This window comes from Scomber japonicus, chromosome 11, assembly GCF_027409825.1.
Source record: "Scomber japonicus isolate fScoJap1 chromosome 11, fScoJap1.pri, whole genome shotgun sequence".
In the NCBI taxonomy this organism is placed as follows: Eukaryota; Metazoa; Chordata; class Actinopteri; order Scombriformes; family Scombridae; genus Scomber; species Scomber japonicus.
This window is the reverse complement of record NC_070588.1, coordinates 21,166,903-21,185,407: the sequence shown is the minus strand read 5'-3', so window position 1 is coordinate 21,185,407 and position 18,505 is coordinate 21,166,903. Positions and strand designations below refer to the sequence as shown.

Sequence of the window (18,505 nt, the reverse complement as noted above, 5' to 3'; positions counted from 1 at the left end):
GGGTGTTGTTGTCTATCAAGAGAGGTGGATCGGTTAATTAAAAGAGCTCTAATGTGATTGATCAACTTCTGTCACAGCTGTGAAGACATGTTTTTTTGTTGTACCACAACTTTAGATTGCAAGTGCATATTAGAGGCATACATCCAGGACGTGATAGAAGAATATATAAATTGCAGAATCATCTAAGCAAGACATAAGCCTGCTGGATATCTTTACTTATAACACTGTAATAATGTAATGACAAAGACAATGATAGCCAAGACACTACAAAGCAGTCTTGATTAAACATTTTCAGGGTTCATTTTGATCCTATTGACATCTAAAATATGTGTATCCCTTTCGTATCTATTTTGTTCTTAGAAATGGGCAGAAAAGTGTTTGGCCCAACCAACACGTTGACCTCAGGCATACTTTAAACTTATGATATGTAGTAAACAGATGCTCCAGCACACAAAGAATCCTTTTCCTTTGGTATAGTTGTATGGTCAGAGTGAAATGTGCTGATTCTGGCAGTACAAGTGTCAGCTTTTACACTTGGACTCTACAATGACAGTGATCATTTGCTTCATCATCAGTGATTAGACTGCAACTACAGAGTGTTCCCTCCGTGGGTCTCTACTGTCAGGGGCACTATGGTTGATTGATCTGCTGCTCATGTCCTCTTAGAGTGCATCGCTCTAACAGTACCCGCAACAGAAATTCATCAGTCAGCCCATAGTTGTCATGAATCATTCAACCTTTGACTTCATAACTTTGTTGAGTCAGCTTCGGCAATCACATTGAAAGAGAGGACAAACGTGACAGTTTGCATAGTGCAAGCAAGCATGCAATGCAGTTTTTACTGTTGCTTTTATTATTCTTTTGTTCAGTTTAATTGTAAAATGTGGCAATCGTATATCATTAGATAAGAATGTTAAAATTGGATGATTCTGGGATTCCACAATCTCTGTGCATGGCAAGTATGAAGGTTCGGGTAAGGCATATACTCTGGTCTCAGATGTCACACCCATCCACCATACTGTTATACTACTACATATAGGGCACACTGCTCCTGCATCTGCACTGAATGTTGGCATTGGAAGCAAATGGTAAAGTGCAGGATCGCCCAATATAGACATACTATGTCCAAGGGATACTGGGCTGTAACTCACCCCATCACATCGCTGTATCTAAAAGCATGGATTGAATTCTTCCTTGCCTCAGTGAATCAGCAGAGAAATACTGATGGATGATTGAAGAGCAGAGAAATCATCTTTTCTTTTACTGATAGCAGAACCCTCTTTCTCAGTAAGTCTGCACACAGTTTAGGTCATTTCCATTACCTCAGCAGAGACTTTGGAAGATAATGATAACGTGCTGAATGGAATACGTATTCACACTTCACTTTCCTAATGTGACTCTCCTTTTCATTGAAGGGGGAAATATTAAGTTAAGCTAAGAAAATATTAGCCAGCCTGCACACAGTAGTCGCAAATTACAGTTTTTTGCTGTACAGCAGAGTCATTTCATTATATGCGCAAGCAAATGTATATTCACAGCTCAAAACATTTGAAGAGCAAAGCCATTTACGAGCATTGCTTTATAATCATCAACATAGTTTGGTGTGAATGTGTGTGTGTGTGTGTGTGTTTGTGTGTGTGTGTGTGTGTGTGTGTGTGTGTGTGTGTGTGTGTGTGTGTGTGTGTGAAAGGGTTCATGGAAGTGTAGAAAAAGATGGAGTTTTAGGTTTGTGGTTGTATGTCTGGTGCAGAGAGGACAGAGTGAAGCTGAATCTGTGTATTGAGAGGCTGATTAGGGTTGAATGGAGCCATGAGACTTCCAATAGTTTTCACTTCTCTCTCTTTTCAATTCAGCTCTTATTCCGTAAGGTAAAGTCGAACAGTTCCATGTGATTTGTGAGTGAATTAATCATGATGATTAATTGGCTTTCAAGTTAAATATCCAGTGAGCGATGTCAGGCTGCCAGACATCAGGACTAAATTGACAGGCCTTTAAGGAGAAGCAGATTGATTTACACAGCAGCTAATGAATCCCCCTCCATCCAGGAGGGGAGGAAAGGTAAACAAGTCTTTTCTATTCCTTCCTCCCATCTGCCTTTTTCAAGTACACTTTGCTCTTTGTATTGAACTCTAACCTGGTTTTGAGACTCTGAGACTATTGATGAATTCCCCCTTTTTAGTGCTTTTCCACCATGATAGCAGGACAGCTAGAGGAGAAAGAGATAAAGTGTGTTTGTTTGACAATTTTGTACTATACTTGTTAAAATACATTTTCCGTACATCAGGTGCTTTCACAAATCCCCCTGATTGTATGTCTATAAATGTTGGTCTTTTGGATGTATTTCCATAACATTTGGTACAGACCTCCACAGCCCTGTCAGGGTGAGTTGTCATAACTTTGTAAATGTAAATGTGTCTAGCACTTCAGTTTTTGTTTATATACCTACAAAACTAACAACATTCCCATTTAGTGCTAACTAGCAAATATTACTATGTTATCACGCCACACTGAGATAGTGAATATGATAAACATTACCTCTGATAAACATAAACATTACATTTACATTTTGTCATCTGGCAGAGGCATTTATTAAATGTTAGTACTGTAATTATGGGCATGCTGACGTTAGCATGTAGCACGAACTGTTGGTGCTCTTCTATGGTCCTAAACTGACCTATTTTCAATGTAAGTTTACAACAGTGAAATTCAGTGTAATGTTTCACATCCTCTACAGATTGCTGTGCTCAGGAGACCTGAGGTTTTGGTCTTACAGCTGCAACAATTTGCAATAAAGACTTTGTGACTTTATGGGTACTAACTCAATTTACAGTGTGACAAATTGTACATCACATTTGTGGTGATTTACACTTTGATGTTCATGTACCGTCAAATATACAGATGATACAGAAATATTCTCTTTAGTTGTCCTCATCAATCATAAATCTCTGGATTATTGACTTTACACATATACAGGAAATCTAAAACTGGAGAATGTGATGACAGCGGCATCAGATTACTTAATTGTCTGAGAGTTGTAATTGAGTAGTTGACTTTAATGTTCCAGGTGTCTGATGAATTGAAATGTTGTGGTCCAGGTGAGTAACTGTTATAAAAAGTGTTGAAGAGAAGATGGTGTCACTCAAGTTTTCCCGGATTCATCACCATTAAAAATAACAGAAGTGATTTTTTTTCACAAAGGGCATGTGGTGCTTAACTTTACTCTAGGAAGCATGAATATGGAGGGTGCTAGGTCTACTGCCAGGGGCCCAGCATGCCCTGTTGTTTGTTGAATATGCAACGACAACATGAAAATGAATTGGGAAAGTCCTGTTATTAACTAGTTATTACATATGACAGTTCAGAGCACATACCACATGAACACCATGTATTAAGCAAAATAAAGAACGAACTTTAAGACTAATCAAATATATGATTGGTTAACCCTAACCCCTAACCCTAACCCCCTACGAAGAGCATTTTACATACATCCAAGAGTCAGTGTCTTTCTCTCAAAAAGGTTTAGTAGTTTTAATGGTTTACCTTAAAATGATTAAAACCACAGCTCTGAGTACAGTAATGGGGTTAAACTTCTGTTTGTATACGGTTTACTGGCAGAAGAAGCTGGATAATTTCTGTGTCAACTCCTGCTCCCTGTGACAGTGCTGTTCCCTAACTGGGCTTATAGCCTTCCTCACTGAAGACAAGAGAAAAGTTCCACATCAGTGCTGGTAAGTGTTTTGTTGTATCATCTCATTATACGGACTGTTGAGAAGCAAGAGAGGCTCAGAAACTTTCATCTCAGCAGGAGCTCAGACAACAAGATCCCTGACTCCAGGAGAATGAGGGTTATGTCTGGTAGTGATGAGGACAGACAGTCATCTGACGACTATATTTACTGTACATCTCAGGAAAATTGCTCTAAAAAGTTTTGAGCAGTGCTGGAGCATGCGAAGAGAAGGATATCAGAAGTTACAGCCACAACGCCACCATTACAAGGAAATAGCTGTTACCCATCAGATAAACATTTGTTCCAACTTTTAGGATGAGCTGTAGAAAACAGCAGTTCAAAGTAACTTTTCATCTTCTTTAACAATACATAGCACAACAACAAAACACTCTTATGTAATAAGGATATGTTCAAACTGATTTTCTCCCCCAGACATTTCAGATTTACATATTGTTGCAATGCTTTTGTCCACATTGAATAACATTGTCACTGTCTGTGTTGACATAACTCCTAATTGGTTTTCTTGCTAAGTATTACAACAATCTGTCCAGACAGAGTTGGGTTTGGTGTGTGTGAATAAAGAAGTTAGAAGTATTTTTCTTCTTTTGTGCTAATGTATATTTTTGTTCTTTAAATATCAACTTTGTCTCCTGTTTTTTAACCTCCATTGCCATTTTGAAACCTAATAACTGTATGTGTAAGACAAGCCAGGTCACATAACACTGTGGTAAATGTGTGACTGGATTAACCTCCTAAATATCTGAGTTTGGGCCCTTTTTAACACCCTGTTCCTCCTACTCTGATGCAGTAGACCCATGTCCAGTTTTCCTATGCTGTGGAATACTACCTGATCCTAGATTTTGGAAATGTGATTAAACCCATTATTTTAGGAATATACAACATATAGGTAATAAAGCTGGACCCACATTAAGAACCTTGTCTTGTCACTAAATATTGTGCTTTAGAGGTGTATATTTGCAAGATCCTGGAGTGTCGCCTGAAGGTGGAGAGCATAGACTGTATATAATGATGGATATAGATGTAGCACAGACATTGCGGTTTGCATTGGAGGTGATGTAAAACAAAGAATTGCAGCTTATGGTCAGGGCTGTGTTTTCCATTTGAAGCCAGGACCTTCTACATAAGGAGTATGGGGCTCTGGAAACTAGCCCTGCTACATTATACCAAAAGCTAATGTTAGCTTACTGGGATTGGAACACCACTTGGGCTAACGTTAGCCACTTAAGCTAAATTGTGGCAACAGGGCAGGTATCATTCAAGTAACATTAAACTTTCCAAGAGAGAAATCACAGTTCATTCTTTAACAGGGACAGCAGCAGGTGTGTGTCCAGTCTTATTAATGGAGAAAAAAATCTTCAACACTTCTACCCCCACCCCCACCCCCACCCAAAGTTAATGTAGCTATGGGCAGTACCAGCTATTTCACTCCATTATTGATATTGATGGTGGACAAAATATGATTTCCTCTTCTTTTAACAAACCTTTTATTTCTTTATTGTTTATTTTGTGGCACAAATTCACTGTTTCCATGATACATCTTCCAGCCGTTGATGCACTGAAAGGTCATGGCTGGTGAAAAACAGAAGCCAGAGTACTCGCTATGTTTTGATGTTCAGTGCTACCTATTCGAACCCCCCTGAGCCCCTCTGATCTACTATGCAGCTAATTAAAACACCCTCTCCACCTCCACATTAGCATCAGAGTCATGGTCAGACTGCTTTGTGCTATAAGGGTGGAAAACAATATCAATAACAACAACAAAAACAATAGTAGCCTTTGGTCCAAGGAGGAGAGGAGGAGAAAGGTCTTTGATAATGTACATCAAAGAGAGACGATGAAGTAGACTGTGTTTTCATTGCGTGCATGCCAAGGTCGTCTCTGATCCTGCTCGTGTGGTGTTAGCACTTGAGGGGCCAGACCGATGGCAGGGAGTGTGAGCTCGGTTAGGTCTGTAGGACATGTTCTCGAGGATTGGAAGTCAAACACCGCAACCAACAAAGGCTTGACACAGGTTAACGGTGCGCTCCTTGACTGATATTGATTTCCACTCTCTCTGTCTGCTCATGGGAGAGTGTTTTGGAATCTAGAAATATCTGAAGTCAGACAATACAGTAAGAGTGTGAGATTAAAATCACCACTAAAATTCTGAATCTCTGTAGAATAAAACTTTTGTACTGAAAAAAATATATCAGGCTCCAGGAGTTGGTGCCAAAGAGATATGATGAGCACTGAGGGCAGAGATGCTTAAATTAGACTTCAGGGTTTTCATTGAAATTCTCTCTAAAGTGCAGTATTACAAGTGGAAGCAGGCGAAAGCTTTTCATTTGCTGGCCATCCACAGCGCATTTCAGCCCTTTGAACTGGGGATCTGCTTTTTCTCTCATAAATCAGCAAATGTTATACCTGAGTTTGGTTTGATGTGAAATAACAATCCTTAATGAGGGGGTTGTAAGTTGTAACTAATGTCTTTATTAATGGCTTGGAAATAATATACCGTAATATACTGTTAGATCACTAATAATCCATTTGTAAGAACAACGCCTGAGTCCCCAGGTTGTGTAAAATCCATTTCCTTCTCCAGCAGAACTTGCTTTGTCTTTTTGGTCAGCTCTTTAATAATTCATTGGAAAGACCTCTCATATGAGTTGTGGTCATAGTTTACACTTGTAAATGCTAATATGTTGTTTATAAATGTAGTTTGGTCCAGTTTTTTTGCAAGAGGTAAGTAGTTCATTTCTGGAGGTCTTAACCTTATCACAAGGTCTTTATCAGTGGGTGGAGTGGGCTCATTTGTTAAGGAGAGCAATATGCTAACATACAAGCACACTTGAGCACCGCACAACTTAGCTACTATAGCTAAAAAAAATATTATCGACTTTTTTCTAGATAGAACATGACACTTTTTGGGAGTCAATTGGAGCTAGTATCTAGTAGCTAGCAATGGCTTTGCACTTTAAGGTACTTCTGCTCTGGTTTCAACTGGCTCCTGACTGTCTATCAGAAGGTCTTTAAGATGGAAATTGTGTACTAAATAGTGGCATGTTACTGTTCTGTAAAGTATTAATAGCTGTTTTAATAACTGTTTATAAAGATATAAGGTGACACCAGCCTAACTAAACAAAGAGGAATGTGTTTAGAGCAGCACAGTGAATAGTGTGCCACTAAAACTGAGAAAGTCTAATGGCTCATTGCCACTTGGGTTGCCCTCCTGAAAATGTGTGTCCTCAGAGAGATGGAATTTGCATAATCACATCAAATATATGTGAAATACTGTATGTGAAAGTGAAATTGTCTTGTTATAGACCTTCATCAGAACATAATCAGACTGCATGCTTTCTTTCAGTAAAACACTTTAACAAAATATTTAAATTGTAGCAAGGGACTAAAAATAACTTTTTTTTGGTATTACCCCCAAGGAGTATGCAATGAGAACTGTAACTCCTCAAGTGTGCAGTGTTGATGTGAAACTCCCCTCACTGTGCAGTGAATAAGTGTTAATTCCAAAGCTGCACGGCATCATCCACCCGCTGTGTTTAAAGGTATTCATTGTATTTATTTAATTAGATACCACTGTAAGATGTCTTGATTGATGTCTCAGGTGATCCACTCAGCACCACTTAGTGCTGAGACAATCATAATAACATCCACATGTTCAATAGTGTTCTTTTGTTATGCTGCTCTCAAATCGCTCAATAATAATTCAAATGTAAAGAGAGCAGACACTTGCTGCTGAATAATCACAGTTAGATTTTCATTTGGACTCTGTTCATAACGTGTAGATAGTGTGTGGCACTACTGCTGGTGGTAGGGGAATGGAAGTGACAAAAAGGAATTGCTACAGTGATCATTGATAATTGGAAATAAGTACAAACCCATTAACCACGCATTATCACACGACTGCAGGATGATGAATCCAAATGCCACAAAACATTCTGCCACTTGTATCAGAAGTCACTTAATATTTCAGTATCTGATACTTCCTTCTTTCCCTCCAAACCCACCTGAGAAATCATCTTAACTACACAGAGCCTTTATAACCACACGGACCTCGGTGGGAGCTTCAGAGAGAATTCTGTCCATTCATGAAAGGCGCATGGCCAGCCAGACTGAGCCAGGGCGGCCCTTCAGGGACACCCGCTGTTTGACTTGGCTCACCACTCAGCCTAGGTACAGGGCTACAGTTGTCCGTAGCCACAGGCTGCAGAGTTGCAGGTATTTCCTGTCTAAATTTCTCTGTCATGCTGTTTGCAGTTATTCCAAGGACAGCAAGAGGGAGAAACTCATTAGACGCTTGTGCAGGAACACAAAATACAGTCACAATTGAAGCCACAATGTATTTTTTATTGTTCTATTTAGTATTTAGGTACAGAAATCTTGTACATGCGGCAAAATTAGAGAGACATTAAAAACTCACAGGCTACCTTATATTACTATTTTTATATATTCTTTGTAAAGGCTTTGACCAAACCCCGGCGAAGAGTCACATCTTTTTTTAATTCTCCCCGATTTTTCTTCTCTGATGGTCCAGATGTTTCACTTCTCTCCCTGAAATTTAGCATAAATATTCAGCATAGACGTCCATGCCATCATTCCAAAAACATCTTCCACCATTATGTTAATTCATGTAAACACTTAGAGATGGGCAAGTATTTGTCACTGCACACACCTACCAGCACACACCAAAACACACACACACACACACACACACACACACACAGAGGAGAGAAGGGAGAGAGAGAGAGAGATGAGTGATATCTTTGCACCCTTTCCCCGGCTGTAAATTCTCTGCGCTCTTCCTTGTCCCTTTGGCCTCTTCCAAATTATCCGTTGGGATTAATGAATGTAATTTTCACACATTAACTTCCCCTATTCATACATAATGGGCCAACCCACAACAGTGTTTAACCAGTGCATCTGTCCATTGGGTGTCATCATTTAAGTCACAGCAGGGGTTGGTAATTGACTATTGTTCCAGACTGGTAAACATGGCTGCCCCCCCCCCCCCCCACCCCTTCTTGTCCTATCCTTTCACTCTCCCTTTCTTTGAGTAATTCCACCACATCAAACACAGAAATAGACGGCTGTCCCACAAAACCTTTCATGGCGGATGAATCATCTTTGCACTTAATGTGCAATTTAATCACAATGCATTAGGACACGGCAAAACCTCAGAGTTCTGCCTTTAAATCTGAATATTACTGGACATGTTAGTCTCATATTTCTCCACCTCTATGAATGAGGACTTTGGTAAAGGATACACTTTGATCATTTCCTCTCCGTATCCTCTGTTTCCCACTCTCGTCTGTACTCGACTACCCCACTTTTGTCTCTCCTGCTCTCTCTCTCTCTCTCGCTCTCTCTGTCTCTCTCTCTGTCTCTCCCTCTTTCTCTTTTCTCCCTCTCTCTCTCTCTCTCTCTCAGTCTCTCTCTCTCTCTCTCCGTGGTTGCCTCTGCTTCTGATTTAAACACACAGCAGGGGGTTGTGGGTAGAGACTCATGCTGTGAAGGATCTCTCTGACTCAGGGAGAGCTGAAGGTCAAACACACTCATGATCAGAACCACCGGATGACACTGAAGAGGTGGAATAGAGTACAGGGATGAAAGCCACAGCGATAAGTTTGTGTTCAGTTTAGACAGGCAGTTCAGCTTAGTTATTTCTGCGAACACCACACTGTACGGCTTACAACTGAGGAACTGAGAGAGATGGTGTGGATGGTCTTAGAGCGTCATCTACATGTAAACACACCAAGAGAGAGATGACATTATTAATCCACGGAAGAGAAAGTAGTTTGGTTGCCACAGGCTTTAAAACATATTCCAAGAGGACATAACTGTGGCTAAAAGACCAACAACAAAAATAGTGTATAATACAATCAGGTCATAAATAAAAGTCATGATGCAGCTAAAAACAAGAGCAGTAATACAAGAAAAAAAAATCAACGAAAAGACACACAAGATAATGTGTGCCTGCCTGCGCTATAGTCTCCATAGAGAATATTAATAAACTTAGTAATTCTGGGGAAACAAACAACACTTTTACCCTTGCTACTAAATTTCTGTTTAGTCTGTCAGGTTTGTGTTGTCTCTTGATTAGACAGACCCTTGACTGACAAAGCAAACAGAACAAGCATACGAACACAAACGATAGAAAATCATCTGTTTCTATGAATGGAAATCTCCTGGAGCCCAGATGAAGGTTTTTCCCTTTTTTTTCTTCGCAATTTTTGTTGGAAGCATATTTGCATATTTCAAAAGTCTACCAAAGAAAATAGCCCGGGGCAGAAATGGCCGATCTGCATATTGAAGACTCAACACAGGGCATGTGAGGAGTGTGTGTGTGTGTGTGTGTGTGTGTGTGTTGGGTGGGGGGTGTATGTGTGTCAGTGAAACAGAGGGGGAGAGAGAGAGAGAGAGAGAGAGAGAGAGAGAGAGAGAGAGAGAGAAAGTCTTGTAAGTTATTTGAAGATGATGTTAAAGAAACAATAACAGCAATTATCTGACATTGTCATGCTTATTATGCTGGATTAATTGCAGTATTCACTACAACTAAAACTGATTATGTGCTTAGTTGTCCAGCATTTACATGGTGAGAGAGAGTGCAGAGGGAAAAATGTGCATCATAAGAAGGCCTCTTCACCCAGCTTCCTTCATGAATAACAAATAGAGGACCCAGCGCTGTGACCAGCCAACACAACACATGAAAAACATTACTGCATCCCCCCGAATCGTCTGGTTTTCTCCACATTGTGCTGGTCGGCTTGAAACATGTGAAACACTGAGACACTTTTCTACAGCTTCTCAGAATGTTTTTACTGCGTATTACTGACTACAGCTCAATAATAAATACGGTTTCATTAACTTTTTAACTAAATAAAAAGTTTTCTGAGGAATTTAATCCAGTTAACACAACTTCATACTAAATTAAGTTTTAAAAGTTTTGAAAAGTTGTTGCTAATCATGTTTATTAATAGTTAATAAATCAGTGCTTTACAAACCTGTTGAAAACCATTCATAAGAAAATGCGTTAATGCTAATGGCGTTATTAAATGGTTAATCAAATCATTTACTGACCAGTTATAAGCCACTCATTACTAGTTCAGGCAGTGTAATGCCATTATAAGACAGATATAAGGACATTTTTAAGTGTTTATTACTGTACAGTGTCAGAAATTATAACTTCCCCTCTGCAGACACATATACATCTGTCTAACTACATAGACATTTATTATCCAACCAGCACTCATGGGTTATAATTGTTAACAAATACATTAATAAGCATATATTTACAACTTTCTCATACTGTGTTATAAACAATTTATTAAATGTTCTAAATGCTAAACATGAGAATTTAGAAGAAAAGCATCACCCTTTGGCTTTTTAGGTAGCTGTTCACAAGGCTGGATTAGTACCTCCGGGGGCCCCTAGACATTGCAACACATGCAACCCCGCCCTCCCAAAGTTAAGCCTTTTTGAAAAAGCTACTTATTTACGTGACATTTTTTATTGCAGCCGCTTCTCTCTCTTCCTTTTGTTTTGCTTTTTTTCTTTCTTTTGGTAGCCCTACTGGGCTTTTGGTTACCACTGGCGCTATCCATTTTCCACTAGTTGATACATTTTCCCACACACTTGTTGATACAACCTAACCACAATGCTATCCAATCATCACTTGCCCAGCTGTCAAAATTACAGTCAATCATGAGACTGGAAACAACTTTTATCTTATTCCAATTGGATAACCCTGCTGTTGAGTGCAAACCTTTTGTTTTGGACATGCTTATTTTCCAACAGCAACCATAATTATCAACATTAAGAGAATGGGTCCAGCCTTGTGTCATATTTTTGTGGAGCCAGACAAAAAAAGTGCTAAAATTTTTTTTCTCCTTTCATTCAGAGCCACTTTCTGCTTAAGGGCCCCTGGGCACTTGCCCAGATTGCCTGTATAGTAGATCCGGCCGTGGTTGTTCATCATTAGTTCTTCAGGAAGATCACTATAAAGGACAGTTTGAGCAGTTACTTTCAGGGAAAGGGCTGCAGAGCTGGATCACACTTTTATTAACAACTTATTGACATTTAAAACTGAAATATTATAAGAACCTTTTTATTAATGGCTTATTAACATTTCAAATCAGGCGTGTTGATGGAGGAGGATCAATTCTACCAAGTGACAGCCTGGCAACTGAAAAGTTATTCATATCATTGGCAGTAAACACCTGTAAATAATTGATTAACCATTACTGAAGCCATTAGTTTCAGTTTAGAACCCTTTTATAAATGGTGCCCTGTAGGTGATACCTTTGTTATTCTTTACATTGGTATCTGACAGTTATGGATTCATTCATTTCCTTCCATAATAAATATTACAATGTAATGCAGCTGAATTACAGCATTTAAATATATCAGATTATTCACTGCCATGCAAGTATTTAGTATTTAGTTGTCTCATGAAGCAGAAGATCCCACCTTTAGTACCTTTAGTTGAGCTGAGCTGTGTCCTTGTGTTCTCTCATATAAACCTTGATTCATTTTGAAATTCCTTAAAATTGTTTAATAGGTCTGATATTGAACCTGCTTAACTCATTACATTTATTGTGATCTTAAAATACTTTATACATTTCAGAATAGCCTAATAATAGCTTTACAGAATATCACATGATCCTTTACTAATTAAACATACATATTATTTCTATTGCTACAGACATTTATTATCCATTTACATTTCTTTCATACTAAACCATCTCCTAAAATCTGATAACTCTAAAAGTAATCTGGAACATTACCTGATGAACTGAATTTATGTTGAGTTGGTGGATTTTAATGTCGTTATAAAACACGGTTCAGATTATGATGGGGTTTTTTTTGGTCTTTTACCTTCAAACATTTTGAACAAAATCCAATACAAACTAAGAAACCCCCAAACATAAATTAGCAGCACATTTATTAGGCTGCATCTGGCTCTCTCCTCCAGTCACAACACTTAGTGTTATTTAGTCGATGCTGTGCTCTCTTAAGGCTTTTAAAACTGAGGAAAACAAGTGGTAGAAATTTCCCCACAAAATCCATAAACTGGTCCAGTGTCGAAATATCCAACCAGAACTGGTTTGTTTTTTGGGGGGGATGGAAAAAAAATCAAACTGCTGGCTAGTTTTTGCACCTTCAGCGCACACCAGTGCGGTGCGTCACGGCACTGTGGCTTTCTTTACCACATGAGAAGGAGAGCACATTGAGATGCAAAAGGCGTACAAACCCCCCTGTGTATCCAAAACCGACTTGAGTATCCTTGACACAGGCCCTAGCTGCTCTGTTCTATTATAAAAGAGACAAATACGATTCACATTATTTTGTCTGGCATCACTTTCAGTGCGCTTACAGAATTAGTTACAATAAGTTACATTAAGATTAAAGAGGTATAATAACGAAAACAACAATTATAATATACTACTTTTTAAATTGTTTTGCACCCATTATCTTTACACTTGAAAGAGGTAATTGTCTTCTGGCAGGATGTCTTGCTATTTATTTTTTCTCCTTCTTTTCCGTGTCCTATACAGCCAAACTACTCTACGCTCTGTCTGTTTCTCTATTGTAATATTTTCTGGCGTAATGCTTCTTTTTTTTCCTGCAGTAAGAACTTTGTGCACCCGAGGCTCGACCGTGAGACACACCAACTCCTCTCTAGCTGCGCGTCCAATCAGCGGGAGCTCTGCACAGCAGTTATGTTGTAATTGGATGGAAATGGGAGAGGAATACGTAGCTCTGGTACAATGTAAACACATGCTTGTCTCCTTCGCTCCGTAGAGGACTCATCGGCTAGAGCTGATTGAGTGAGCGAAACAAACGGAGGTTTCAAAGTTTTTGTCATTATCCTTTAATCGCATTCAAAACGTCAATATCTGAGAAACGAGGTTTCTGTGCGCGGTCCGTCAGCTCCTCAGTTTGGCACGGATCAGAGAAGGTGTTTTTCTTTATCATCAGCTCTGTGGATTACGCACGGTGGAGAAAACTTTTAAAAGCTGTTGTTTTTTGCACAGAAATGTGCCACAAAGTGTGTTTTGCCACACAGGTCTCTGCAGGCACATGTATACTTGCTATATGACTATCCAAGTCTCTGTGGAGTGATTTGGCACTTTTTTAAAATACTTGTCGCGCAAAAGATTTTCTGATGCTGAGATAGACTGAATTTATGAATGGATTAGCGTAAACTAGACTTTAACCAAATATCGCAAGACAGAAATCCATCTGAAGATATATGCTTTGGGGGATGGCAACAGCCACCTCAAGTCCGTACCTAGCCAGCAGCAGGATTTTGTCCGGCCCGGTCCTTCACTCTGACCGGAGGGGTGGTGGCATGCAGCCGGGCAGCACCGTTGTGACCACGGTGTCTAGTGGATACAGAGGGGACCCTTCAGTTAAGATGGTCCAGAGTGACTTCATGCAGGGAGCCATGGTGGCAAGCAACGGGGGGCACATGTTAAGCCATACCCACCAGTGGGTGACATCGTTGCCTCACGCAGCAGCGGCAGCAGCCGCGGCAGCGGTGGCTGCAGCCGAGGCCAGCTCTCCGTGGCCCCCCGGCTCCCAGCAGCAGGACGGGAAAAGAAACAGCGGCAGGGAGGACCTTCACTCAGGCTCTTCTCTGCACCACAGGTCCTCACATTTGGGACCCCATCAGACTCACCCGGGAAGTTGGGGAGGCACATCTTCGGCGCACATCAACATTACTGAGGTGCAGCAGCAGCAACAGCAGCAGCAGTCCCTCATTTACTCCCAGCCAGGTGGGTTTACTGTCAACGGGATGCTCAACTCACACGCGGGTCAGAGCCTCATGCACCCGGGACTGGTGCGCGGGGATTCCCCGGAGCTGGACCACGGCAGCCACCATCACCACCATAATCACCACACTCACCATCACCAGCATCACGGGGTGAGCCATGATCCGCATTCAGACGAGGACACCCCGACATCAGATGACTTGGAGCATTTCGCCAAACAATTCAAACAGCGTCGGATCAAGCTGGGTTTCACCCAGGCAGATGTGGGTTTAGCTCTAGGCACCCTGTATGGCAACGTGTTCTCGCAGACCACTATCTGCAGGTTTGAAGCGCTTCAGCTGAGCTTTAAGAACATGTGTAAGCTGAAGCCTCTACTGAATAAATGGCTGGAGGAGGCCGATTCCACCACTGGGAGTCCGACCAGCATCGATAAAATCGCGACTCAGGGCAGGAAGAGGAAAAAGCGCACATCCATAGAGGTGAGCGTAAAAGGCGCATTGGAGAGCCACTTCCTCAAGTGTCCAAAACCCTCCGCACAGGAGATCACCTCTCTAGCGGACACTCTGCAGCTGGAGAAGGAGGTGGTCAGGGTCTGGTTCTGCAACCGCCGGCAGAAAGAGAAGCGCATGACGCCGCCTGGACTGCCACGCACTCCGGAGGACGCATATTCACAAGTGGGCAGCATTGGTCCTGACACACCGTCCCCATCCATAGACTGCAAGAGGATGTACAGCGACACGTGAAAATAACTCCAAATACAACGACGGACAATAACTCAAGTATTTGAATAGATTTTTAGAAGAAATGTTTCATGTTTCCCTGACTTATGGGGTAATTGGTTAACTTTTCTTACAGCTCCCCATGTTCTTTAATCCACAATGACAATGTTATCCAGTGTGTATTCATCTCAGAGCAGCACAAAGATATACTTTTACGCATCGACTGATTTTTTTCTGTCTACATTTTAAGTCATCTGGGACAGAAAATGAAAGCTTAACTAAAGTATGAAAAGAAAGTGCTTTTCCAAAGTTCATCGAGACAGTTTTTGTTCGCTAGAAGACCCTAAATAAGTTCAAACAGAAACAAACTTTCCGTATCAGTCTGTACTGTAAAAAATTAAAGTTCCCTTTTAATGCTGCGAATTTCTGTCACAGGCTAGACTTTTAAATAAAAGACAGTGACAATGCGCTTTATTCAGCAATGAGTTGTTTTAATGAGCAATAATTTATCAAACATGTTTCTCACTCTTGTGTTGTGTGCCAGTGAATTTTATGTTGTGACAGTTTCAGATGGTCAAGAGCGACTTATTCCAGTATTCTGTTTTCCTTGATAGAAAACTTCTTTTCTTTTAAAATTAGCAAACATTCCCTAAAGTGTATTGTACAAATAAGTGTGTTCTTGTGTGATGATTTGGACTATTTATTTTTTTCCACTGCTTATTTTCATCGAATAGACTGATTATTTAATAAATTTGACATAAAGAAAAGACTAAAACTCAGATGGCCATCATTATTCATTCACACACGCACACACACACACACACACACACACACACACACACACACACACACACACACACACACACACACACACACACACACACACACACACACACACACACCAATACTTAAGGAGCTATGACACAAACTCACCTACAAGCTTAGTTTACAAGCTTAAAGTGCACCTTTGCAGTGAAACATTAAATGCACAGTTCGCAACTTTTTAATGGACCTTATTTATTGAATAAATAGGCTCTGTTTGTCAAAACAGACATTATCCTCTAAGTTATACCAAAAAAAAAAGTCAGAAAAGCTTATTCAAAAGCCATTTTTAAATATTACTTGTTTTCTTCTTAATAAGGGCTTCTGGAGCTGCAGTGGCTACTGGATTGACAAATATTTAATTGCCATCTATTTTGATAATCAATCATCATTTTAGTGATTTTTCAAGCATAAATGCCAGGCATTCACTGGCAGATTCTCAGATGTGAGGATATGATGATTTTCTCTGCCAGCTGATAATAAACTGAAAATCTTCAATTATTGGATTGTTGATCCAAATGGAATAAAACTAACAATTTGATATTTTCAGTGCATCTGTGAAATTATTTATTTTTCATGATTCAATTTGATATACATTTTATAGACCAAACAGCCAATTCCCTGAGATTCATACTAGTTGTATTATGTTAACATTATTTATTAACCCAATCCAAAAAATCACTGTAAGATAAACCAAAACGATCAGTCACTATAGCCACCACCATTTCCCAGTTTGTATGCTTCCTGTTAGTATTAAAGCTAAACTGTAACCCCGTTTTAGACTTTTCTCTACATTTTCTTGTGGTATTGCATATAAAGCCACTCACATACATCCTGTAACAGGTATGTGGATTGCAGCTCTGTGGAAAACAGCCAACAGAGGTCGGCTATCCCAGCTGGCAATTCACCTCAGCAGCGGTTGCCAAGGTGACAGCGAGAAGGAGACACGAGGCAGTGGATTTTTTGCCACAGATGATGGGTTTGGCAGATAGGCAGCAAAAAGCTCAGGACACTGGCTCTGTGTTTCTTCTCTCTGCCTCTGATCTGTGTCAACTAACACAAGAAAGCACACTTATGCTGTACATACATGACAACAACATGCATGAACTGATGGGCTGATGTAAAAAATCCAGTCTTGTTGATAGATATAAGGGCTAGTGGAGGAACGCACAAGGAGAAGTAGTGGTTGTATGGAAAGGTACTGGAGGTGGGGTCAAAGGTCCACTGTTACAAAACAAGACTGAACATAGAGTAAAAAACACAGACCTGCAAGTTAATACATTACTACTAATGTAACACTTATAATTACAGTCTGAGCACATTTCTTTACTTTGGATTGTCTAGAGACTCTTCAAATTTTATCTTCAAAACTGACATCTGGCCTCACTAAATGAGGTGACTGACACACACATGTTTGTATCTCTTTGTGTACTTCTTCATAGATGTGTTTGATTTGTACTCCAGGATTTTTTAATGTTTCCTCCAGTTCCAATACTAAATAAATCTTACTATAACTCTTAATAAAATGCAGGCACACAAACATGTTGAAAAGTGTGCAAAGTGTGTGTTTGCCTCTATGTGTCTTTACATTGGCAGGATTTAAGAGAAACTGAATCTCTCAATGGTTTGAATAGGTCTTTACACTTGAGCTTTAATGACAAGTTCCTGAAGAATCTGAGAAGCGTCTTTTTTATTGAGTAGACAAAACACTGTCTAACTCATTCAGGAAAACTAAACAATGCATGTGCATCATCTGTCTGTTGACATTTCCCAGAAACAATACAAAAATACACCAGATGGTGAGGATGTGAGAAATGTCGAGAAAAATACTGCAAAGAAGAAACACTCCTTACCGACTATTATTTACTTTTTGTTATGTGCTATGGAGTGGCTTACTGAGCACATCTGCATCATGTAATTTGAACAGATCAGACACAGTATTAAAATCATGAAAACCAATCACAGTCTGCACGTTGAGCACAATGTTAATGCAACAGAAGCTGTCTCTGTGCTCTCAGCTACCACACTCTAATATCACACAGAGGTGAAATGATGGCACCGCAGCTCACTGTAGTCATCTACTGATGGCTCTTAACATGATGTATTCCCACCAAGCTACAAAAACTCAGGTTCTCTGATAAAATGGAGGAAAAATCTAAGCCTGGAGGATTGCAGTATGATCGCCTCAAAGCTTAGCGATGTAAAGATGGGAGATAAAGCTGGAATTGGGGGATAAAAAAGCCTTTTAGAGGGTTCTGTCATCACACAACACTAGGTGTCTTCTCTGAATATCAATGCAGGGATCTGAAGGTTCAAGTCAATGATGTTACAGTAACCTTAGCCCAAAACTGCAGCTCTACTCACATGAAAGTGCATCTCTGGTGACAGCAAAACATGCATTCAGGTCTTGTACACAATTTTGCTATCATTCTCTATTAGAGTATTGT

At 40.0% G+C, this 18,505-nt stretch overlaps 1 protein-coding gene across 1 annotated transcript; it reads left to right on the top strand.

Annotated features, from left to right (window-relative positions):
* The first annotated feature begins 13,994 nt into the window (after window positions 1-13,994).
* pou3f3a (POU class 3 homeobox 3a) lies at window positions 13,995-15,260 on the top strand. The gene has a single exon (XM_053328688.1). The coding sequence runs from the start codon at window positions 13,995-13,997 to the stop codon at window positions 15,258-15,260; it is 1,266 nt and encodes a 421-aa protein (XP_053184663.1).
* Window positions 15,261-18,505: the final 3,245 nt, after the last annotated feature.